The sequence below is a fragment of the Monopterus albus genome, unplaced genomic scaffold, assembly GCF_001952655.1.
Source record: "Monopterus albus unplaced genomic scaffold, M_albus_1.0 scaffold6.1, whole genome shotgun sequence".
NCBI classification, from domain to species: Eukaryota; Metazoa; Chordata; class Actinopteri; order Synbranchiformes; family Synbranchidae; genus Monopterus; species Monopterus albus.
Window position 1 is genome coordinate 2,999,521 of NW_018127886.1, and position 24,429 is coordinate 3,023,949.

The following is a 24,429-nucleotide window of genomic DNA, read 5'->3' on the forward strand; positions in this document are numbered from 1 at the left end:
GACATTTGTTTCGAGCGACTCCTGCTAACTGTCACCCAGCCACCTGGTTGATATTCCATCAGACAGAAGAGGGTTTGGGGGGGAAACTATTAAGCATTCAGTTTCGATGCCATATGTCATAAAAAGGTCAAGGGTGTGATTAAAAAGTGAGTGGGTTTATTTAGATTTTGAGAAAAGCCAATTGAGTCTAATGAATTGAATGCACTGTTGAGGCTGTCACTGTCAGCATCTACATGAATATTAAAGTCACCCTCTATGGTTATTTTGTCTGTATTAAGCACTAAACCAGACATAAAGTCTGAGAATTTAGCGGGTGAGTGGCTGAGTGGGGAAAATCAATTTGAAACGAGAACAGGCTGGTTATGCACCGTGGACATTTGTTTCGAGCGACTCCTGCTAACTGTCACCCAGCCACCTGGCTGATATTCCAGCTGCTCGGGAAGCGCTGGAGGGCGGCTAGTTTGGGCTGAGGCCCCACACCGGCGACATGGGCCTGGCTGCTAGCATCTGACATTTGTTACAAGTAACAGTACCACTAAAGGAGGCACAGGAATAACTAAACATGCAACATTCTGAACAAGAGAAAGAAGGAGAGGAAGAGGGGGAAGCCTGGAGTCAGTTGGATATGATTCAGATTCAGTAGTGGCTAGAGAGAGACAGAAACAGACTATATGTGTCCTGCTTTGCTGCATGTAAAGACAACACAGTGGACTTATTTGGATGTGTGGTGGCTACTGTGGGACACAAATTTAATCAGTACAGACATGCAAATGACCTCAACTAAAAAAGAACAGCAGATGAACCTCAAATTATTTTGTTCTTACTAAGCTTTCTTAACCTTTTAATAGAATCTGTGTCTGTGTAGGCATGTTAACTACAACCACTCATCTTCAACAGTATCTGCAGAGAAGTCACAGAAACCCAGAGACAATCTGTTAAACGTACTGTGACACGATGATATTCTTCCTCTGTATTGTACACGCACATGGTATAAACTGCTGCTGATAAAACTGCCATGAGCCCCATAGAAACACATGACGCATCATCTATAGCAGATGCTCTGCTCCTCTCACTGACACCGGATGATGAGGTTTGGGAGGTGCTGCAGGACTGTGGGTTTTTAATGATGATACAGCTGCATACCAAGCAAATGTCCTCACACTGTCTTCTTTGAGGAGAACACCCCCTCTAGTGGACTGGACAGGTAAAAGGCAGGACAGAAAAAATATCGACTATCAAGACCAAAGAGCTTGGTCTCAACAGGTAAATTCAGAGCACTCCTGAAACTCCTTTTGTGTAGCATTTCTTTTATTTGACACTTCTTTTAACACAGTATGCTGACCGATGAGAGCGGTATTTGTACACCCTGTGTTTTAACATTGCAAAAGGACAAGGCTGCCAGTATTTTACATTTTATTGTCAACAAACCATAACCATGAATGTGGACATTTACCTCTTCATACTTCCCAGTGTCTCCACGCTGTCTCTGTCTCAGCCCCAAACCCATTCATTCAGTCTATTCATTTCCCCAATATGTTTGTCTTCACCCTAAAGACAGATGGAGCTTGAAATGATAACAGTAACAATGGCAACAGTGTATTGATGCAACATGTATTCCAGCTGATCAGTAGAAAACTGCTGAGTTATGGACAATTATCACATATGGTCACAGTCCATACCAGTCATACCAGTCAGCCTTACGCTGGCCACTTGTTTTTAGCAAGAGCCTTCCCTCTGTTCTGCTGGCCTTAGCCCCCTGGATTAGTTTGTCTGTTCTGGCTGTATTCCTGTTGCTGACTGTGAACATGATCAAGTGAAGATTGTCTCCCTGTTTTGATGGGCTACATAACGTACAGACTGTGTTTCAAGTATTTTTTGCATAGTCAGTGTCCTGAAAAATCTTTGGGAATGCTGCTAACCTCCATGTCTTGCATCTAAAAATCCCATTAAATTCAAGTGATGAAGAGCCCTGCTTGAGGACTGAAATAACTTGAGGACTTGAAATAAAGAACTGTGTTGCAATACACAGTATTAAATACATTTGAAGGCTGTTTTCACCTATCAGTCATCCTCTGTCACTCCTTTGAGATGAAGCTCCTCTTGAACCCTGGACAAGTAATGTGGATCTGGATATCCAAAGCTGGAATGGAGGGACACAAGCAAGAAGTAAATGTAGATGTTATCTTTAACTAGAAAAAACATTTTCTTTCTTGCAACATTCCCTACAATTTCCTCCTCCACTTACAATTGAAAGTGATTCTTCTACAACAACAGTAACAATTTGCTTACCACTGTGGACCACCTGTCATGCTGGTCTTGTGATGAATATCGTTCCAGGTGATGACATTGTTGAGGCCTGTGGTGACAGATCGTCCAATAGTGAAGATGAGTCTCCTGTCGAAGGCTTTCCTCAGCAGCCGCAGGACTTTCTCTCCCTCCTCACAGGCTGGCAGGAAGGCGGTACGTGAGGTACCGCTGTACCTCACCCCAGGGTTCGGGTGCTCAGGCTGTAATAAAGTAATCAACAGTACATATGTAACATCGACTAACCATCTGCAGATTAATCAAAAATGAAAGTAGAAGATGGAGAGTCGTCTGGCTTCAGCCTGTCTTGCAGCAAAATGTCTGGTCACTGACCTCTTTGTTAGTAAATAGAAATTACGATTGTATTCAAAAGTTTGGGCAACTCTGGGCAAATTGTATATTTTGTTAATTTTTGAAGTGAAAACAAGCAGCTATACCCATGGCCTCAAACAGATATTAAATGTCATTCTTCAAATGTTAACACACTTTGTAACTCCCCCTCTGATAGATCTCACAGCTTGCAAACACTTTTTGTAGCCAACAATCTATGATTCTTCTACCCACAGACTTTAAACAATGTTCAAGTCGAGGCACAGTGAGGGCCTTTCCAAAAGCCTGTGGTTCTGGAAGTAATTCATGGTGGATTTTGATGCAAGCTTTCAATATTTGCCCTGTTGTTGAAGCCATCCTGGTTATACTTTCACTTTCTTCACTGACTATAGCATTTAAATCCAAATTTGCTGACAGAAAACGTGATAATTTCTTTTTAAAGGAAAGAAGAACATACATCACCAAAATAATTTTTCGAAGAATACTGATTCACAGAAAGCAGCTAGGCCTAATCATATAATCAAGCATACCTGTCCTCCTCCATCAGTACAGTTTCTATGGCAATAGAGGGACGCACCCCTGAAATCACTTGGATACTTATGCCAGCATTGAGGCTCTAAAGATACATATATTGCATTTGCTTTACAACAGCGGACAAGAAGAAATAAACTATATGCTAAGTGGTTGAGTGACAGCTAATTGATTTGGTGGCCATAAACCTAATCCAGATGCGTGAATGTGTCCACGCAGGGCTGTGATCAAACAACACTGCACTCTGGTGGACAAATACAAGATTCCAAGCATCTGAAGCAGGCCTACAATGAGCCAAACTGATCTCTGTTGATATGTATACTCATGTTGCTTCTGTTAGAACTCACCCCTTGTATCCCTTCAGGGAAACTATACGTTATGACAATAGACTGACAATGTTCAAACCCAGGCAGGCGCTGCCAGCTGCGCCTCTCCGTCATCGTGCCCACCGGCTGCGTACCCGTGTACACTCCGTGGTAGGCGTTGCATATCGGGCAGGCGGGTTTAAACTTGAAAACCGAGTCGATACACCCAGAGCAAAAAGAGTGAAGACACTTAAGCGTTTTTTTGTCCAGAATTGTGTCCAGGCATATGGCGCAATCGTCCATCCTTTTAGTGGCCACACAAGAGTGTTTATTTTGTGTGTCTTCCATCATTTCCACGTAGCTGTGTTCCGGTTTGTTGCTTCTCCGTTTAGAGATGCAAAGGAATTGGTACGTGTCCGGGGTGTGACGTAATATAAGGAAACTACCTAATCGTTTCTGCTGGGTGATTCACAGCCATGTGCGAAGGAATGGTGAAAACACTGTCCTGTGACTGGTGACGTTGGAAGCTGTGACGAGAAAACCCATCCTGGACATGCGGTGGATTCAGAAAGTTTTCACACCCTTTAATTCTTTCAGTTTTGATTGTATAAAATATATCCATGGTAAAGACTACTTGTCATTGATGGTAAAGGTGCATTCTATGAACCAAGTGTAAATACATGGATTTTACCGTTTTGTACTAAGTTTGACTTCTTTACAATCTGAGGGATTTGATCAGATGCAAAGGTCCCCAGCTGGATTTGAGCTCAATAGGATTAACTAGCTTGTATCTTAGTATGTGGGGCCATGATGCTCATTCTGAAGTTATTTACAATTATGCACCTGATAAACTGAAAAATGGAGCAAAAAAATTGTCATAACTATACATTAAAAACATACATTACAATATAACCCACAATGTTCTCTTGTAAAGTAGCTGTTATACAAATTATTAGGAAAATGAGGTATTTTCAAGCCGTTGTCCTCTAGATGGCACAAACTGCATTAGAGTTCAGAATTTTGTTGCAATAATCTTTCAGATAAGGGGATAATAGTACAGATCAAATCTTGACTAAAAGCAACAATCTGAACTCATTGCAAATGGACACATTTTATATGCTGTTACTTATAATCTACCTGGTTTATTGAGGACCTACAATGAATATCCAACACAAACCCAAACATAACTTTTTATTCAAGTATTAAAATGTAAAGCACATGTGAACAAAGTACGGATCAACACAATTAGAAAAGCAAAACTCCTACTCTCCCTTAACAATCAATTTGTGATGTGTGGTCTCGTTACTCCCCATTCTTCTGGCTCTTCCTTGTCCATGTAATGCATAGAAATGTTTGCACAGTAGCTTAAGTAAACTACAATCCTGTGTCCCAAAATATTCCAGTTGGTCGCTTAACTAAAATGCACACAGGATGAAAACCTAATAAAAGATGTAACCAAATTAATGACAAATGTACCAGTAGCCAAGCATGTTACTGCACTCAGCAAAGTACTTTCACCCATTCAGCTTTATCAGTTCTGAGGCTTTTTTTTTAAACATTTGGACTACAAGAACGTTTTTGAAGGAGAAGTTAAATTTAACACACAATAATAAACATTTTCATGAACCGCATAATATTTGTACTTAAAGCCAGATAGCATAGATACAAACATAATGATGCCGACCTATCAGATAACACTGCAATATGCCGAAACTGCTTACTGTTCGTTAGTAACATGGTGCTTGATTTTTATCAAAAGTGAATATAAGAAAGGCACAACAAAATGAGATCAGTATCCCACCCATCCTAAATCTGATCAATTGTTCCCACAACATTTTATTTTTCGCTGTATATTTAATTGCCTGTTCATATGAACAAATTTACAACAGTAACCTCATTTTTAACGAGAACACTTGCAGGCAAATCTCCCAGTTTGACAGGTACAGAGGCATAGATATTTAAAGAGCTGTTGTGCCTATGATTTGGTTTATGTGGTCTATATGCCCTTATAGTTGACATCATCTTAAATCTGGTAATTAAATGAGGACATTGCTAACAACTGAGGTAATAGGTAATGGGAGACATCTTGAAATGACAAGAGTGACTGATGAAGAAAGTCTAAATGCATATACAGAAATAAAAGGTGCTGCAATAAGACACTGTTTAACATTCTTTCTTTTTAGCAAAAATTGTGGGGTTAAATGAAGACCTCTAAGCAAATGACATCAACTTGTAGCCACTAAGCTTACAGCCAATGACTAGACAATCCTCTTCGCTCCAAGCACTCTTCCACACAGAGGAAATAAAAACAACGAACACCGACTTAACTGACTGCCTTACCAAAGTGCCTATGAGTGCTTGAGATTGCAATAAATTCAGAAAATTCTTTCTATTCAAGCAGCGCTATTCTGCCGTACAATCCTTATAACAGGTAATTAGTATAAATCAAATTAGAAACTTAAGCATTTCTTGGAAGTAGGGCTGGGTGACATAGCAAAATATTTTGTCATGATAATTTTTTTTGCATCATTCTATTTATAATTATCACGATATAATTCGGGTTGTTATTTCTTCTTTCCCGTGAAGTGATAGGCTGATGTGTGCTATCAAGCGATGTCCCATATCGACAGTTTATCAAAGTTTGTCATTTTTTTCATCGTTTAAATTTTATACTGCGACAAGCATATATATCGTTTATGTCATCCAGCCCTACTGGGGAAATGAAACAAAGACTGTGCATACCTGCAAAAAAAAAAAAAATCATGTAATCCCCAGAGTAGAAATAAACATTGATATAACATAAACTGTTTTATAAGAATAAACTTAGATTTTCTAAATAATGTCTACAGACCATGAATTCCAATACGCCGTGATGCTTTTCAATACAATAAGTGCATCGGTCCTACTGCCAACAGTGACAGGTGGAGGATACAAGAATGCACTGTACTCCAAAGCTGTCTCTCAATTCAGGGGCCACATCCTTCAAAAGGCGCAGTCTACGAAGGTGTGGACTATGTAGCCGTGTCACAGACCGTGAAGGTTGGACCATGGGCCTCCTTTTACCATTGCATTAAGAAGTCCCACTCCTGTCACCTAGCAACCTTGACAGCTGCTCTGCTGCAAAGAATCTTGGGTGAGCCGCAAAGGTTTAACCAGTTGGAACCTTCCTTGCCCAGGTAAAGAAGGATGCATTTCTCAGCCATATTTGAAGGAGCCTTCGGAATGGGAAGCCCTTGACGCAACACTGTACACAACTGGTCTTCAAATGCAGCCTTCGAAGGATTCACCCCCTGAATTGGACACAGCTAAAAAAGTTTTTTTCTTCCACATGTAGCACTGGGTTAAGCTGAACTCTTGAGGGCAAATGAACAAACAGAGGAACAACTAGTGGAGTGGTGTGGGCTCTGCTGCAGCATTAAACGCCTGCCTGCTGAGGACCTCGTCTTCAGTCATCCTTTAAGAAATAAGCAGTCTCAGAGCACAACTTGGAGCCAAGTCATGTCCACCAGAAGGAAACTCAGAAAGTCTCACAAAGTCCTGGAAGAGTCTGACATTTTCGTGCTGTCAATCTGCTGTGATCCCTTTCTCTCTGAGCTCCTCTGTCACTCGCACCAGGTAAGTGGGGTCTGGGTATCCAAAACTGTCAGGAGAAATTTTTTAAAAAGTCATCACTGCATCTGTATGAGTTCACACATCAACAGTGCCATAAACTGATAGCATTTCCCTCTCAGGATCTTGAATTACATCCATCTTAACTGAGTCCTTTTCTCAGCTACCACATCTCTTAGGAAAGATGAGGCTATTACTCAATCATATCTCGGCAGTCATTCACATTCAGCTAAAAGACCATACATACCAGCGGGGCCCGCCCCAAAGTGAGGTCTTGTGGTGAATGTCATTCCAGGTGATGACATTTTGCATGCCTGTAGTCATGGAGGTACCGATGGTGAAGATAAGGCGCTGTTCAAAGGCCCGGCGCAGCAGGCCCAGCACGCGGTTCCCCTCAGGGCTGTCAGGGAGGTAGGCCACACGGTCTGTTCCTGGGTACCGAACACCTGGGTTTGGGTGTTCAGGCTGTTGGCAATGAAGTGTTTAAAACAAGATCAATCTGTCTCTTCTGGGAAAGATAACGCTGATTTTACACATAAGGTTAGTTTGGTAATCAGCCTGTAAAACTATTTTATAATGTTGTCTGTGGGGAGGAGAGTTCTTAAGTCTCAGAAGCAAAAACCCTATTGATGTCATCAGGCGATATCTCAGTTTGGACTTTGAGACTAGCACATAACAGAAAACCTGGGGACTTGGAGTTTGTTTTATCAGTGAGCATGTAAAGACAAAATACTATTTGCTTCATTGTTCCAAAAAAAAAAAAAAAAAAAAACGGGGGGGTCCAACACATTTTTGGAGCTTGACCCAAAAAGTGAAAGGATTTTATGGAAAGAGCAATATTAAATCACTGGAGGTTAAGGTTGCCTTAACTAAGATTTAGCACAAATTCTGATAAATCAAGGAAAATATTGTCTAGACGTCCCTCTGAAGCAGCCTTGCTCTGTTAAAGGCTCAATCCGTAATTCTTATTCCATAAATTGAGCTAAATCCGCCAATTAATAAAAGAGTTAGTTACACTAGTGAAAAAAACTTAGACTTTGTGATCATAACTGCAAAATGAGGTCTGTTTTATTGCCGTTTTAGAAAAACTATTGACATAACTACACATTTACTTTACCAGAATTAGAAAACAATCCGTTTTGTTATCATCTATTGTTTCTCCATGCACTTAAAGAACTTTCAATTAAATTTTACTGTGGCTGCAGGTTCAGACCATGTTTTGAATTCTGGTGTTGGGATGACTGAAAGGAATTAGTTGACTTGTATTTGGCTGACTAATGAAGACTCAGGACACAAGAGCTTCCCAGTTCAGGCACACTCCAGCATCAAATATGATGCAATCTTCACAAAGAATCAGATGGGTTTGTCCTATATTTATGGGGGCACCAGAAACTCCTGGATTCTACAATCTAATTCTAGCTTGTTCTGGATACCTTCAATGGTGCATTTAATTTCATATAGCACCTAATACAGAGGCTAAGATGCAGGCTTTGAGCCCCCATGGAACATTGTACAGCCTAGAAGAATGGAAATGTTTGAAATACATACTGTAAACCAACAAGATGTCAGAGACAGAAAGGAAGATCTGCGCAGTCAAGTGAAGGGTCTTGATTGTTTAAAGAGATCTGATCATCTACGTAACATTTCTTACATACTGTATATGATTACAATAAAAAAAATTATTTTATTCCATATCAAAAATGGTCTTAATCCTATTTGACAGTGTTTAATGTTGTTATTATTTTATCCAAAGTTGAGTTTTGTTCCACCCACAGATGATTATCAAAAGTTATTCCAGTAGCAGCACCTACACATGCACATGCTCTCAGTCTACTCACCGCCTGTAGGCCAGGAGGGAAGCTGTAGATGATGCAGATACACCCATAGCCTTCATGGCCAGGAAGCTCCAGATCAGGGTCTCGCTCTACAATCATTGTACCATTGGCAGGCTGGTTTCCAATCAGCTGGCCATACACTAACCGACACACAGGACACGCTTTCTTGACCTTAAATGCCTGATCTAGGCAAGAGCAACAGAATGAATGGCCACACCTCTCCAGGGTAGTCTTCTCCACTATGTCCCCCATGCAGATTGAACAGGTATTGTTGTCCTCCACCTCACTGTGGGTAGCCATGCTGGAGTCACCATCCTTCCTTTGGGGTGCTTCATGGAACAAGGAACAGGCATCCTCATCAGCAGGCTTCCTAAACCTCTGCTGCTGTCTCTGGGAGCGACGAGGCTGGGGAGGTGGAGGCTGAAGCAGGCTCCCTTCTCCGTTTGGCTCCAGGACTCCCACACAGGGCAGCAGAGCCCTCTTTCTCTTAGATCCCCCCTCCTGTTTGCTCATTTCTTTGCGGGCACAGCGGCATAAGTCAATGAAGGCTTTTCGTGTCTCGCTGGAGATGGGTCCATCCATCATCCCAGCTCCAGCATTCCTGAAGCCTTCTACCGGTTGCAGCCTCACGGCACAGCAACCCCCCCTCTCTCCTCGCCTAATGATACCAGCGCTCATCCCCTGCTTTCTCTGGAAGTCAATGAGCCAGGGCCGCCCAGCTGCAGCCAGGTAATCCCACACCGCCTGCGAAACCAGCACCTCATCACTGCCCTGGCCAGCACGCACACTCATCTCATCAGAGGAAACTGCAGAGGGAAGCACAGAAAAGTCATCAGCACAGTATTTGAACAAGAACATTCAAACAAACAACTGTCACTTGTATGAATGTAAATCCACTTACCACCTAAAGTTATACTGTTACTGTATTTTAAAATGCATCATGGAGAATGATGCCATCATTCGCTCTGTTTTTTTTTTCTTGTGCTGGCTTTACTTTATTTTCCACATTACCTAACAGCTCAGGCACACCAAATAAAAATCAACATGACATCTATTTATCTATTGTATCTATGCATGACCTAGTGAATCTCATACCACTAGACAGGCAGCTATTTGCAGTGACTGCAGCACGTCAAAGAAATACCCAACAGGCAGTAGCCTATCGCGGCATTGCTGAGGATGTATCAGCTGTTCAGAAATTCTGACTGTAAACAAAGAAAACTAAAACCCGACATACGCAGAAACAGGGCAGCCGCATGCAAACGCCAAAGAGTGGCACTTCAGACCGAGTTAGTTACCTTGTGATCCCATAAATTCCTTCAGTTGCGAAAAAGCCGTCCTGTTGAACAAAAAAAGAGAGGAACAAAACCCGGAGGACTGGAACAAACGTTATCACAGCTGCTCGGCGATATTTAAACTGAGCCATTCTCCGCAGCAGCAAAAGGGGGGAAATATCAGCAATCTCACAGGATTAGCTTTGATACATATCGAGTCAACATGTAGCTAAGTGGGTTTTCCTCTGATTACTTCGATACCTCACCCCTCGCCGTAGCTCGTCGCTGCCTGTCAGGGAGGTTTCTGGATGGATTAAAGCGCACGGTGCTCCATCAGAGGAGGCCTTTATTTCTGATGCGCCGCTGCAGTTTATCCGCGGATAATTAGCGTTCTGTCGTCAAGACATGATAGCCAGGCGTATCCCCAGCTCGTATCTTTTAGGCTTTCAGAAACCCATCCCTGCCCTCGGTAGATGCCATCCAAATCCCGCACCTCGTCCCTAGTCTCGCCCCGTGTTTGCTTTCCCCGTACGTCCTTGGGCTACACGTACCAGAGTAAATAGCACTTGGAGTTACACTTCTTATCTGGCTACCAACCACTCTAGCTATGTGGCAGCTCTCTCCTAGCGGATAATTTGCTCTTTCTTCTCATTTTGCGCCTGTCTTCGCTTTCAAACGGTGTCCTATTGATGTGTAGAGGAGCAAACATACCCATGAATAAAGGTCCAGGAAGAATGTGACCAGGAAGTTCGTCATGAGTTGACATGATTGGCTGACAAATGGTGGTTTGTGTTTTTGTATGCCGTGAGTGAATCATACCTTTTGTCGTGATTAACAGCTTTAATTATAACACAAGGCTCGGTACAAGCTAAGTACACACAAGTGTGCAGCCTACACGCCATCGAGGGAATACCTACTCTTTCAGTTATGATGCAAATGAAGCAGTGCTTCACAATACCCTGACTTACTGACAGGAATGATGTAACTGTTGGGATTTATGACAGTAAACTGTTTGGGTATAACAGCAGCTTTTCATTTCACACTGAATGCTTTAATAAGAAACATCTAAATAACAAATACAAGGACAATAATGTTCTGTTTGAATGCACATACGCACACACGTTTCAATTTAATCCAAGCCACCACTGCAACATGTATAGTAACCATATTAAATCAATACTTATCTAAGAGTGTAGATAGATAGATAGATAATTGTAGTTGATTGTTTATTATTTATAATTTTGTGGGTATTCTTTCCATGTTTTCATTTCATTTTTCATAATTGTATGATTTATCTATCTAAAGTACAAAATACAAAGATTCAGGGTGTTTCCCCTTCTGTTTTAGCTTTTGGTTAGATTTAGGATTTGCTTATGTGCCAGCCAACATGCTTTGAATCACCCTGCTTGAAAAGCGTAGGCCAGCAAAAACATCACACAACAAATGCCATATAACTTCCCAAAAGCATTTGATTAAACAGTTATTACAACTTATTGAATACCTGTAGTTGTTCATATTTCAGCTGCTTCCTCCTTTATCTAATATCATCACCACATACAATTTATCTTAAGACAGCTGAGGTATTTGAGTTCTTTGCCAGTGGCAGCAAAAAATATATATATTTCTGTTGTAAAAAAAAAAATAATGTCAGTGCAGCCTTCAGTGGGAGCTGTTTGGAGCTGCAGTTTATTGTTATCCAAGTTAATTTGATGTTATATCTTATTTTCTCTGACAGCACTACACATTCAAACTTCTAATACTCGTCTCTTTTATGGTTGTGGTCTGGGGGAAAATACACCCTAAAGCATATAGTATGGCATGATGAAAATTAGGATCTACGATCACAATAACACATCCAAATTATGGCTTGTTTTCAGCCAGATATACCAGTGGAAAAAGAAAACAGCAGCACAGCAAGCTATTGTTAATTGTCCATTCAAATCACATTCCAGCTGCAGAAAGCTCCTGGAAGTAATTAAGCTTTCAGTGATTCAGTAATTTTCTTTAATTGTGACTAATTCTTAAGGCTTGTTTTCTGTAAAGCATTTGTCCTATTGGTTTGAATTATGTTAAGGTACTGGTGTCATCAAGCCCACAGTGAACATTTCCTACACATCTGAAGAAACTGCTCTTTCTTTACCTGCTTTGGCAATTGCTACTCTCGCCCCATCGGCAGCTGACAAGCCTCATGCTGGTGATACTGCCCCTCATTCTATCTCCTCTCTTGTCTAACTGCTTGAAGCTGCTCCCAAATGGTATCAGGTAGAGCTTTATTTGGCTTTAAAGTCATTTTCTGCTTCAGTGCTTTAACCCACAAAGAAAACCAATAGATGTCAAACACCATGGCTGCAGGTGCATCTGATAACATCCTGTGACTGTCTCCTGGCCCATCTCTCCTGTTTCTTTGTCTTGTTCTCTCTCTTTCTCTTTTGTGGTTTGACAGGGAGGCAGAGACAATCCAGCACAGGTGGATGCATCTTGGCCCGGTGATGTCCTCCATCCACCCATTATCACGGGGGGGCTGGAGCCTAACCCAGCTGACATTAGGCATGAGGTGGGGTATCCCCTGGACAGGTCCTCAGTCTATCACAGGGCTGACATGTAGACAAACAACCTCACACACTCACATTAACTCCTATGGGCAATTTAGAGTCACCAATCAACCTAATCTGCATGTCTTTGAACTGTGGGAGGAAGCCAGAATATCCGGAGAGGACCCACGCAAGCACAGGGAGAACATGCAAACTCTGCACAAAGGCCCCAGGTCGGCCCAGGCTCACACCCAAAACCTTCTTGCTGTGTGGCAACAGTGCTAACCACCACGTCACTGTGCCGCCTCCTGTGATGTCCTCTGCTATATAAATCTCCACTCCTCCCTGCACACCTTATTTTGTGTGCACTTCCACTGCTGCATCTGAGCTCATCTCTACTGACAAAATAACCAAAAGCCAGAGAGCTTTTCATCATCTCCAAATGCAGTAATGCCATGACAATAGGTACATTTTCTAAATCAGCGGCATTTTTTTATTGATGACCTCTTACAACTTATGCCATCTCATTTATTTTCGCCTTATTTTTGCTGTCCTTAAATATTTTAATTGAGAAACTCACAAGGGAGGGACCATTACCTATCCCTGCTTCTTCTATAGCCTAGTGCTTTTTCCTTGCTAGTTCATCGCTACATAAAATTAGTTCCACCTCAACCACATAATGACCCACCATTATGGGCTATAACACACAAGGGCCGTTTTTCCGCACTGAGTACTTTAAGTAATTTAAGTTGTTAAGTTCTGATAGTAATGCTTTTTACATTGTCAATGTAAGGCTTTTGGCTAGAGTATTTTGGAGTATTTTGCAGGGTGGTGTTGATTATTTGATTAATTGAAAATTAACTGCCAACAGTTTTGACTAAGCATTTAAGGCCTTTATAAAACAAGTTTGCCAAAAAAAAAAATCTAATTTTCAGCCTCTCAAATGTGAATATTGTTAAAGGGACATATTAAACACATAAAAATAAGCAAGCAAAATGTGAGCAAAAAACAGGAGCACCAATGATGGTATGCAGTGCAGACTTGATTCTAAGCTATTAACTTCATTTTATTGCCTGGTGCTTTATGAACCTTGTGTTTCATCATCATCATCATCATCAAACTTTATTAGGGACATGGTGACTGAATTTAAATACAAAATAATGAATCATTACTTTTATTTGCATTTATGTTTTCTTTTCTGTAAAGCACGCTATATACATAAACTATTATTTATAATAGCAGTATAACCTACTGTAACTATAAAACAATATAAATTAAATTAGTTTTTGAAAAAGAGTCCTACAAGACTGGGGATGGAGAGGATACATGCTGCAAACTGATAAGCTACACATTTCTAACTAATTTGTGATTAATCAAAGTAGCCTTTTCACAACCAATTGATATACAGTACAGTACAGTACAGTACAGTACAGTACACCTATAGGCTACCTGGAGGTCCCTTTCCATCTGGGTAGGAGCCCGTTGGTAATCCATCTTTATTATCAGGTAGGCCTACTCACTTTCGTTACGGCCAGACTGAGCCACACAGACAGAGTTTGTTATGGAGCGACACTGCTGGTGGAGCGTGTGCGCTGCTCCGGAGCATTGCGAACGCCCGTTCTAGAACTGTCTCCATCGGCTCCAGATAGCCAGTGGCGCTCCCACGCTACTCACGTTAGTAGAAGACGGGTGAAGCAACACGTCACGAGAATACGAGGAAACTACGCGAGACATACCAATGTATCGGTTGTAAACGTTAGAGTAAACTATTTCAGTGAGCAATTTTGCCAGACACTACAGCTGGTTCCACGAAGGGGCTTACTTGTCAAAACAGTGAAGATGTAAGTCTTTGGTTTATAATGCAGTCGGTAACAGTCTCAGCTAACTAGCTACAAGTCTTGAACCAGCGAGCATTAGCTAGCTAACTGAGCTAGGTTAGCTCACGAGCTAGCTTCTGAGGCGCGTTCATACTTCCACAGCTGCCAAAACTAAAAGGGACAGCGCATCGTTAAATCCACCGAGCGCTAATTTTCTTTCAAACCATATGATTTGGCACCACTGTCACCCATAAATCGATGAACTCAGAAATTTTTGTTTAGGCGTCTTACCTCAGTTCAGTTACCTTTATAGAGCAGGCTAGTGCAAACCAAAAAGCGTGGTGTCATGATTAACGTTAGCTTGTAAGGTTTCACTTTAGCTAAAATAAGCTAACGTCAACATGAACGCTGCACCCAGTTGCCAGTGAATAAGTTAAAGCAGCTGCTGTTAATTCGGTCAAATAACTCCCGTCTAACTGTGGGTCACATCCAAATAACGCTACGTGTTACTGTTAATGTAGCATTAGCTGACTTCTTTTTAGTATGAAAATCTAGCACAAATAAATTGGTATTATTTGTAATATAATGCTAGCAGGTGTACCATTTTGATTAAAGGGCGTATTCCAAAGTTTATTTGCATTTCTTAGAGAACAAGGTAAAGAGGTGAGGAGTAATTCAGGCACACAAACACCTGACAACGGACTGGCATGCAGGCTTTCTGTGGGCTAATCTGGAATGAATGAGTAAATCTTTACGTCAATATGACCGAAATGTGAACTCAAATGTACTGTACCCTAGATGTTAACCAACAGAGCATAATACCCCCCATGTCTTAACCTTATGTGTGCAGCTAACATTAGCAAGCGGCACAGTCTTTATTCTGTTGGATTGTGTTAGTGTTAATTATTTCCTCTTTCTACAATTTTTCATTAGGCATCCTGCAGCAGCTAAGTGGTATGACAGACGGGAGTCTGTGTTTATAGAGTTCTGCGTGGAGGACAGTAAAGATGTGCAAGTACATTTTGACAAGTCCAAAATTGATTTCAGGTGAGTTGCATTAATAACGTGATAAATTACTTAGAATTTTCTTAGCTTTAAGGTTAATAGGCCAAGTCCCTGTTTCTCCTACATCACTGAAAAGTCCATCCTCCATGTATGTGTAGTGGTCCAGGTTTCCATATCATGCATCTAAATCACAAATGACTCCTAAACTAGGTGTGATTTTACAAAGTCAGTTAATATACAACTTAATCTCATGTATGGAGAGTACAGAGAAAATCATTCAGCTTCAGCAAATGAATGTGAAAACAGCCCACCAGTGTCAAACTCTGCACATACATATTTCTACACAGTAAAGGTCAAACAAAGTCAAGTAACAGTAAGCAAAACACATATTGAGTGGAAGATGACTAAAGAAAAAAAAAATTACCCTTAAGATACACTTTGGAAAGAGGACCCTGATCTGTAATGCTGTGTATGAACAGAATGATGAACATAAATAGCGTCCTGGTTTTCAGTCGTTGAATGTTGTAAAGAAAATATCCTGACCTCTCCATTTTATCTTACAGCTGTGTCAGTGGAACAGATAATATTAAGCACCATAATACAGTGGAACTTTTCGGGGAGATTGACTCCAAAGTATGTACCTGCAGACATAGTTTCAGTTCTACCACTTGTTTTCTCCATGAAAACCTTCATCAAACTCTCTCCTGTTCCATGCAGGAATCCAAACACAGACGCACTGACAGATCTGTGGTCTGTTTTTTACGAAAAGCAGAGGCTGGGAAATCATGGCCACGGCTTACCAAAGACAAGGCAAAGGTAACTCATACTTCTAAAACAAAAAACTCAGTCCACAGCAGAGGTTGTGTTAAATATTTTCCATTACTGATAGATTTTTTTTAAAAATAATAAGTGAATCTGAAGGCCATCCATTTTGACAGATAAGAAAACAGAGGGCAATTTACCCAGATTTACAGTAAGACTACTAAAAATCCCAATAATTGCTATGGCATTCATAAAAGAGGAATTGATGTGGCGGATGAAGGACAACCGAGACCGTGCATCTTATTATTGGGGAGCTGACACTGCACTGAACAGCCAGAGACTAGAGGCCATGGAGCATGTCTGTGACAGGTTACAGAGGTGTGCAGCTGCGCCTCTAGCACAGAAGAACGATTGCGTGCTGTGGATTCCTTCTGGTGAAGTGAGTGTTTTAGGATTGGGAAATCCCTTGTTCATAGCAACTTCTAAACACTTCCCAAGAGAAATTTTTCTTATATTTTAATGGCAGTTGTCTAATTTTGTAAAAGTGCACTATACATTTTTGCTTGTTTAAGCACAGTGACTGCAGTGTTTTTAGTGGCCTCCACTGTCACTGCAAGAAAAATGTCATGTTAACATGAAAAGTGGCTACATTAGCTCATTCCACATACTAGTTCAGTGTTTCCCATAGACTTAACATTCTAATTGTGGCAGTGGGGTGAGAGGGGTGTCACGCTTTAAAGTTAAATACAGTAATGCTATAGGGCTGCAGTGCTGTTCCTTTGACCTGTCCCTTTTACTCTAGCTCTCCTACAGCAGCATCCTGCTGGTTGCTGCCCTCCTACTACATCTCCCTCCTGACCCTCTTTTGCTGCTTCAGCAGCACTGGTTAAAAACAAATATTTTAAACAAATCAATTGGATTGCTAATCACATTGATCGGACTGATCAGCTTTCCTGCAGGGCTTTTTTTTCAGAGATAATGAACTAACAACATGTTAGAGTTGGATCTCCACAATTGACAGCTTTAGGTTAAAAAAACACGGGGGAAAATTTACTGTTCAGACAGTTCGTTGTCATGTGTTTGTGTGTGTGTGAGAAAGAAATAGCACAGGGCATGGAGGGACTGAGCGAATACATGTGGTATTCACAGCACTACATTCAAGTAAGATTTTATCTATTTTAAATCCATATGTGGCAGTCAATGCTGATATTGTGGTGGCCTGCCACAAATAAGTTAATGTAAGGGAAACACTTATTATTAAAATGAAAATGAATGAAAATTAAATAGGCTGCCTTATCATTAAAAAATGAAAATTAAAGTGACATATAACAATAAATTATGACAATTGACAGACAATGCAAAAGTTTAGTGTGACCTCTTCTCCACAGATATTAACCACTTGGCATTTAACCTAAAGAAACTTTTGTCTGACTGCATAGCAGCCTGTTCCCAGAGACCCTGCTGCTCTCTCTCTCGGAGTGACTGGCTCTGCTGTAGTGTTGCTAACACTAGTAGTGTTAACTTTAACCATTGTTAACCACTTTGGTTTTGGCATTAGCATTACTGTTTTTATCTATGTTCTCAATGTCATTATTGGTATATTAATTTTGATCTTCTTTGAAGTATTAACTTGGGAAAAAAATTGGATATTCATTGCTTGCTGTTGCTTACTAACTGTGGAATGCTTCCCTGAGGAGGAGTTTTCTAAACAAATCATTTCCTCAAAAAATTATTTTAAACCCATTTTCCACAATCATTCCTCAATTTTAAACCATGTCCACAAATTAAAGTGTGTGGGTTTTTTATTTTTGTTTTTTTGTTTGTTTGTTTTTTTCTACCTTTTAACTTTTTTTAATGGCTGATCATAAGATGCTGCTACCTGCAGCCACCAGTGGGGGGCAGCAGCACCTCCCTTCCTGTGCTAATGCTGCTGTCGGCCAGCCTGTCCTTTAAAGCTCATTGGGAACTGCCGAAGGTGATACTGAATCATTGTGGACTGAACAGATCAAATGCTTCAGTAGTGCATATGCACCACTTGTGTCTAGTTTTTAGTGGGATTTCCAGTAAGACTGGTAATAATATAGCATGCCACCTAGCTAAACAACTAAGTAAAATGTCAACTTTGAAGAAAGAGCAGGGATAAAATGATCACATGTTAAATACTGCCTTACTTAAACATTTGACTCCATCGTCTCTTAGTGCAACTGGCTGAGTGTGGATTTCAATAATTGGAAAGACTGGGAAGATGACTCGGACGAGGACTTGTCAAGTTTTGACAAATTCTCAGAGGTAAGCATCCTGAACATGCATGGTTCCTTTAGTGTGAGTATGTCCAGATACAGTACTGCAAATGTTCACTGTTGTTTCGTGCATTTCACCAGATGATGAACAACATGGGAGGGGATGATCTGCCAGATTTAGATGGTGCAGATGAGGAGGTATGTATTTTAAATACATAGTAATTGTTTTTTATATGGCTCCTATCCTTTATTCTGGAGTCAACTGTTTTGTTTGAGGAAATTTTGAATCAATACATTTATTATAGAAAATGGTGCATGAAAATTTATAACTTGTTGCTTTGTTTTGCAGCATGATTCTGCAGACAGCGATGATGAAAGTAAGTACTGTCTTATAATTTCCCATGGGTTGAGGAGGAGACAAAGAAACCCATAAATTTAGATGGCACCAAGGGCAAACAGATGATTTATTGAAGGGTCTGATGTGTAAGCTGTTAAATGTTTTTGAATGTTCTGCTCACTCAGAGATGGCTATAATTAAGAGCTTAATAAGAGATTTTAAAATGTTAGCATAAGTTACAACTGTTCCATCCAAAAAGCCACTGGGATCTGTAAGAGATGGTTAAAATGTTAGCATAAGATACAGCTGTGTTCCATCCAAAAAGCCACTGGGATCTAAATTGGTACTATCAATACTTTTATGTAATGATATACTTTTAAATGCTTTATTTGGTTATAGTTTTCATGTGTATTAATGATTAGATTCAGAACTAATCACATGCTCACACATCATGGTTTAAATCGTTTCTGTTCCAGAAATGCCCGACCTTGAGTAGATGAATATGGATGCCACATCAGTAATAAACAAAGCAAGTTATATAAGTGGGTTGAAGAGTGAGAATAGATGTGAGATGGCAGCCACATTGGAGAAGACACCTCATCTCTCCATGCAGTTTCCAAAGGGAAACCCCTCAAAGGAGTGACAGGGAGTGACAGTTGGATACAGACATGCACAGAGATCCATAGCGACATAGTGCTGTGCTTTGTTGTTCTGTTCTGCATGGACAATTCTGTTCAAAAGAAAATGTTATTGTTCATCGACTTAAATGACTGTCATGGGATGTGCTGATGTCTTACACCCTCTCGCTCTCTTTTTTTTTCAGTCAGGTTATGTATCAAACATTGATTTTCTTATGAAAAACAAACGCAAAATAGCTATTTTCCAAAAAAGTGATTTTTTTAAATGATAGAATTCCCCTTTAATGTTTGTATTGTTAATTGCACTTATGTTTAATTTAAAAAGCAGGAGTGCCAATTGAAAATGGGTTTTCCAATGTATGCCAACACCTGCAAATATTTGGTTTTTTGTTGAAAATATTTCAGCATTTAAAATATATGCTTGTGCAGCATAACAGCTTATGTTGAGATTAAGGTAGTAGACTGCTACAGCATATAGTCATACCCTTGCAAAGGTGAGTTTGTTTATCCATGCCAGGGCACAAAACATCGCATATCATAACAGGTACAAAAGTATGTTTTCTTCCATGCTCATTTAATGGTAAAGGCAGATATCCTGTGTAGTCTACCAAAAGTTTCCCAAACAGGTTGTGTTTGTTAATCACACACTCAAACTTTGCTTTGGAGGCTTGTGTGTTTGTTTCAATATGTGTTGAACAGTTTTGCATTTGTCTTATGCTGTAGGAGTTTGGGTATGCATTTCTAATAAACTCTTTCAGACCAATGAATACAAGGCCTAGTACTGAGGTATTACTTATTCGATTTCCAAAAAAAGTTTGATTTAATGAAGTTTAGAGAGAAAATTAACAGAAAAAGAGATTAATCTTCAGTAATGTAGGGATATGGTCTTTGTGTTTGTTTATAGGATAGGTTCATATTTTATCAAGGCTGTCTGAAAATGGCATGTCCATATGTACATAGAATTACTGATAACTGTAATTGTGTACTTGCTAAGCAAAGACATTCCTCCCTGACATTTCAGTGTAAGAGATGGGAGATCAAATCAGGTAATCATTAATCTGTTAAAGTGGTTTCAAAAGCTAATCCAAAGATAACACAAGGCTCAAGCACTCTTGACAGTCAGCTACAGTTATCTTTCTAAATGAGTCTGTTTTGAACTAAATTCCTTTGTTGGTCCTGTTATAGTCTTCACTTGCTGAGCTGCAGTGATGCAACAGTAACAAGAGGAAGAACATACCCTCTTGATTTGGCTTACACAGACTGAGTGTTATAGTATTCGCTTCAGCAAATCTCTAGAATGCATTTTTTACAGGTATGAGGATTTTGTCCATCATTTCTGCTGTGGAATCGCGTTAAGAGGTGATGTCCAGAGAACCAGGATGGTAAGAATTACAGAAACTAATTTCTCTTTTAATTTGCCCATGGGTATTTAATTAGATTTGGAAAAAACATGAATCTATTCCTAAACCAGGATAATGTGAAATTTCAGTCTACAGCCACTGTGTAGTGCTAATACTTCACAGAACTGCAGTCTGACTTCACATTAATGTTACACATGGCATTTCAGGTGCTTCCCATTTCCTCTGTATTGAGTGCAACAATGGAAATGGAAGCCTGAAATTCCTTTATGCTGAAAATGTCCCTTCTAAATTATTTATGATGTTGCTTTGTGTGATTTTTTTTCCTTCCAAACCATGTTTTAGTTTTTTAAGTAGAATAATAAGCAAACATCAGCCAAAACAAAAAGCAACATTAAAACAGAAAAATGTGACCTGCATCCTTTGAGGCATAAAAATATCTGCTGATTTATAAATCCTTCAGCCACCATCTTAGCACAGCTTTCCGGAGTATCTACAGTAAAGAGGCAAAATTTATATATATATGTATATGATAAGACAAACATCATAGAAACCAGCAGAAACTGTTTTCTGCCATCGTTTTGTTTCTGTGCATGAAAGGAGAAAACCAGCGAGGTCAGCATAATCCTTTCAGGAGGCCTCTGCTGTCCGTCTGGCTGCCCTAGTCAGCATGATGCTCCAATGCAGAAGCTCAATGCCAAGCCCTCCTCTCCCCTCTTCCTCTCCAGTTGTGGATTTTCCACCGCTTTATCTGACCTGAGCCTCAAAACACACCAAGCCAAACAATGTAAAACTACATCTAATCAGTTCTGATGCCACAAACCTCCAGAGCACAAGTGGAGAAATTGAGAACTTGCTTGGTGTCAGTTTTTATTGTGTGGATGCTGAGTCAGCAGCATCCACACTATGTTATCCTGTTCTTTATATTTTGATTTCTTCCGTACATTTTTTTGCACTCAACTCCAGCATACTTTCAGCTAGAAAAACCATTGAAATATCAAAATGTTCTGCCTTTTAGGAACATGTGTGCTTGTATTTTTTGGTTTTGTAACATTTATACTTTTTAATATATTCAGCATTTTTACAACATTTGTGTGCCACTGTAATTACTCTATTGCTGCCTGTGTGTGTGTGCTACTGTGCAATGGTTTGTGTGGTGCCATGTTAATTTTAATGTTTCTGTTTTAAGCAATTAAAGTGTGTGCCTCGCCCCTTTTCCCTTGCTAAGCTGTGTTAACCAATAGCAGAAACCAGTAAAAGTTCTAAATGTGTGTCTCTCCAGGAGCTGGATAGCTTGGTGGTTAACGCTACTGACTTTGGTACGCCAGGTCAGGGTTTGATTCTCTGTCATGGCATGATAGATTGTGGGAGGTAAGATAGACAGTGGTAAAGACCTTATCTCCTGTCTATCTCCCCTCCCTGAAAAGCTGGACACCCCTTAGTGGAAATGTAAGATGCTCCAGTTAGTTTTTCGCAGAAGATACTGCTACACAAACCAAATTTGTGTTTACTTCTCTGCTTGCCCCAGTTTTATAAGTTCTATCACAAATCCTAATTTCTAAAGTAGCCATAAGTCAAGCTCTACTTTGAATATTTCTTTCTTTGTTTCTTTAAAAATTGCAACCTGTTAGTCCAGATTCAGTGATTTCTAGACTGAGCAGGCAGAAGGTTAAATGATTTTGTTTTGATTGGTAGTACTGTGCCATAGCCCCTCCCCTGTGCCCAGCGAGACTGCTGTAGCCCCTGGGTGTTATAAAAAAGGCCTCTGAGCTCCCCCTGCTCTGGTAAAGAGGCTGAATGTCTGCCGGACATGCTTAACATTGGTCTATCCATGTTCTACTTCTAACAACCTCCAGGGTTGGTGCATAGATGCACAGGGACTGGTGTACTGCTCCACTCAGGAGCTCTCTATGACAGAAATCAGAGTTCAGAAGGCAGAACAGCAGATTATTTAGATACATGAGACTTGCATGTTGAGCAGTTTGTGTTGTTGCATTATAGTTTTAGAGAAACAGTTTCTGTTTGAGGGCAGCATTTTATCATTTTCTTTGTGTTTTTGTTTCAAGCACAGTCTTTATTGTGCAAAAGCAGTATCTCCTTATACTTGATTAGTGTTTCTGTTGACTTTTCATCCCTCCATTGCTTAGAGGCAGTTTTTTGACCTTTAGACACCATGTGGGAGGTCAGATCCTTGTCTTTCTGGCGGGCGGTGTTTGCAGAGTTCTATGGCACCATGTTCTTTGTATTCTTTGGGCTAGGGGCAGCCCTCCGCTGGACCACTGAGTCCCATAAAGTCCTTCATGTTGCTTTTTGCTTTGGGCTGGCAGCTGCCACCCTCATCCAGTCCATCGGCCACATAAGTGGAGGTCACATCAACCCAGCCGTTACCTTTGCTTGCCTGATTGGCTCCCGGATGTCCCTGTTCCGTGCTTTCTTCTATATCATTGCCCAGTGCCTCGGGGCGCTGGCCGGTGCTGCTGTGCTCTATGGGGTCACACCAAGCAACATAAGGGGAAACCTGGCACTCAACACGGTAAGATTACCTGCCAGTACACCAGTCACCAGATTCCTGTATTTCAAATGTGTCATTACATTTTTACATAGCTACAAATGACAGAATGTTCAGTCACAGTATTACGTACCCAAAATATATTTGCCAGTTCTATCTTCAGCAGCAATATAAATCTAAAACCTGGTAAGTCTGACAGGTCGTTCAAAGGTAAAATGACTATGTGTGTGTATGTACAGCAAAACCCTGCATCTGTATTACATATATAGGCATGTAACTTAACTGTATCTATCTAATAAATTTAAATGTAATTGGTTATTCATGTATACACCCATGTCATTAACTTCATTAGTGTTTCTGTCCCTCCTTCAATCTTGCAGGTGCAGCCAGGCATTAGCCTGGGCATGGCCACCACTATGGAGGTCTTCCTCACCCTGCAGCTCGTCGTCTGCGTCTTTGCTGTGACTGATGAGAGGTGCAATGGGCAACTGGGCTCTGCTGCACTGGCCATTGGCTTCTCTGTACTCATGGGCCATCTTCTCGGGGTAAGAATCAACCTAGGGTGTAGAAATTTGAAACAGCTTACTTAGACCTGAGCATTGTTGTTACATATGTGAATTTACAAAGAACCCCAAACTACTCTTTCTTTGACATAGACAGGAATGAATCCAGCAAGGTCCTTTGCCCCGGCTGTCCTGGTCAGGAATTTTATCAACCACTGGGTAAACTGATCATATGTGTAAATCCTTTTAAAAACAAACCATAGTAATGTGACATCTTCACACTCAACAACACATTCTACACTTGTTTGTTTATGACAGGTGTACTGGGTGGGACCCATGATTGGTGGTGCCATTGGTGCATTGCTGTATGACTTTATGCTGTTCCCCCGTATGCGCGACCTCTCTGAGAGGTTCGCTACTCTAAAGGGCACCTGGCCCCGAGAGGCTGAGGGTCAGCAGGAGACCAGAGGAGAGCCCGTCGAGCTCAAGACACAGGCCATATAAGCCTGGAGGAGAAGATTGGCTTTCTGACCCTGCCCCT

At 40.7% G+C, this 24,429-nt stretch overlaps 4 protein-coding genes across 9 annotated transcripts; 2 read left to right on the plus strand and 2 right to left on the minus strand.

The window, feature by feature from the left end:
* LOC109971166 (probable E3 ubiquitin-protein ligase DTX3) lies at nt 1-3,989 on the minus strand. 2 transcript variants are annotated; one of them, XR_002276508.1, is made up of 5 exons: nt 3,513-3,989; nt 2,290-2,507; nt 2,059-2,140; nt 416-1,548; nt 1-43 (listed from the first exon to the last, which is right to left on the minus strand). XR_002276508.1 is itself a non-coding variant. In XM_020619257.1 (4 exons), exons 1-3 carry the CDS (start codon nt 3,819-3,821, stop codon nt 2,062-2,064), a joined length of 606 nt encoding a protein of 201 aa, XP_020474913.1. In that variant the 5' UTR covers nt 3,822-3,989; the 3' UTR covers nt 208-1,548; nt 2,059-2,061. The 2 variants fall into 2 exon arrangements, 1 of the variants encoding a protein (XP_020474913.1); XM_020619257.1 differs by lacking the exon at nt 1-43 and having other exon boundaries at nt 208-1,548.
* Nucleotides 3,990-4,568: 579 nt separating this feature from the next.
* dtx3 (deltex E3 ubiquitin ligase 3) lies at nt 4,569-15,370 on the minus strand. Of its 5 annotated transcripts, XM_020617497.1 has the most exons (5): nt 10,455-10,893; nt 10,213-10,253; nt 8,918-9,720; nt 7,327-7,544; nt 4,570-7,110 (listed from the first exon to the last, which is right to left on the minus strand). In XM_020617497.1, exons 2-5 carry the CDS (start codon nt 10,223-10,225, stop codon nt 7,035-7,037), a joined length of 1,110 nt encoding a protein of 369 aa, XP_020473153.1. In that variant the 5' UTR covers nt 10,226-10,253; nt 10,455-10,893; the 3' UTR covers nt 4,570-7,034. The 5 variants fall into 5 exon arrangements, with proteins under 5 accessions (XP_020473134.1, XP_020473153.1, XP_020473143.1 ...); XM_020617478.1 differs by lacking the exons at nt 10,213-10,253; nt 10,455-10,893 and adding an exon at nt 14,842-15,370 and having other exon boundaries at nt 4,569-7,110; XM_020617487.1 differs by having other exon boundaries at nt 10,213-10,893.
* On the plus strand, nt 14,152-20,285 carry ptges3a (prostaglandin E synthase 3a (cytosolic)). Its single transcript, XM_020617513.1, has 8 exons — nt 14,152-14,560; nt 15,470-15,583; nt 16,105-16,174; nt 16,259-16,357; nt 18,503-18,592; nt 18,685-18,741; nt 18,893-18,920; nt 19,357-20,285. Coding segments are annotated over exons 1-8 (480 nt in total). The 5' UTR covers nt 14,152-14,558; the 3' UTR covers nt 19,377-20,285.
* A 2,764-nt stretch (nt 20,286-23,049) lies between these two features.
* LOC109971209 (lens fiber major intrinsic protein-like) lies at nt 23,050-24,429 on the plus strand. The gene is made up of 4 exons (XM_020619314.1): nt 23,050-23,409; nt 23,766-23,930; nt 24,042-24,107; nt 24,207-24,429. Exons 1-4 carry the CDS (start codon nt 23,050-23,052, stop codon nt 24,390-24,392), a joined length of 777 nt encoding a protein of 258 aa, XP_020474970.1. The 3' UTR covers nt 24,393-24,429.

Coding starts and splice junctions, on each gene's coding strand:
- ptges3a (XM_020617513.1), top strand. Junction 18,742..18,892: donor TAGATGGTGCAGATGAGGAG/GTATGTATTTTA, acceptor TTTGTTTTGCAG/CATGATTCTGCAGACAGCGA. Junction 18,921..19,356: donor TGCAGACAGCGATGATGAAA/GTAAGTACTGTC, acceptor TTTCTGTTCCAG/AAATGCCCGACCTTGAGTAG.
- dtx3 (XM_020617468.1), bottom strand. CDS start 10,954: ATGTCAACTCATGACGAACTTCCTGGTCACATTCTTCCTGGACCTTTA. Junction 9,721..10,899: donor TCCTGGACCTTTATTCATGG/GTATGTTTGCTC, acceptor TTCCCTCTGCAG/TTTCCTCTGATGAGATGAGT. Junction 7,545..8,917: donor TCCCTCCTGGCCTACAGGCG/GTGAGTAGACTG, acceptor CATTGCCAACAG/CCTGAACACCCAAACCCAGG.
- LOC109971209 (XM_020619314.1), top strand. CDS start 23,050: ATGTGGGAGGTCAGATCCTTGTCTTTCTGGCGGGCGGTGTTTGCAGAG. Junction 23,931..24,041: donor TCATGGGCCATCTTCTCGGG/GTAAGAATCAAC, acceptor TCTTTGACATAG/ACAGGAATGAATCCAGCAAG. Junction 24,108..24,206: donor GGAATTTTATCAACCACTGG/GTAAACTGATCA, acceptor TGTTTATGACAG/GTGTACTGGGTGGGACCCAT.
- LOC109971166 (XM_020619257.1), bottom strand. CDS start 3,821: ATGATGGAAGACACACAAAATAAACACTCTTGTGTGGCCACTAAAAGG. Junction 2,508..3,512: donor TCCCTGAAGGGATACAAGGG/GTGAGTTCTAAC, acceptor ACTTTATTACAG/CCTGAGCACCCGAACCCTGG. Junction 2,141..2,289: donor ATGACAGGTGGTCCACAGTG/GTAAGCAAATTG, acceptor CCTCCATTCCAG/CTTTGGATATCCAGATCCAC.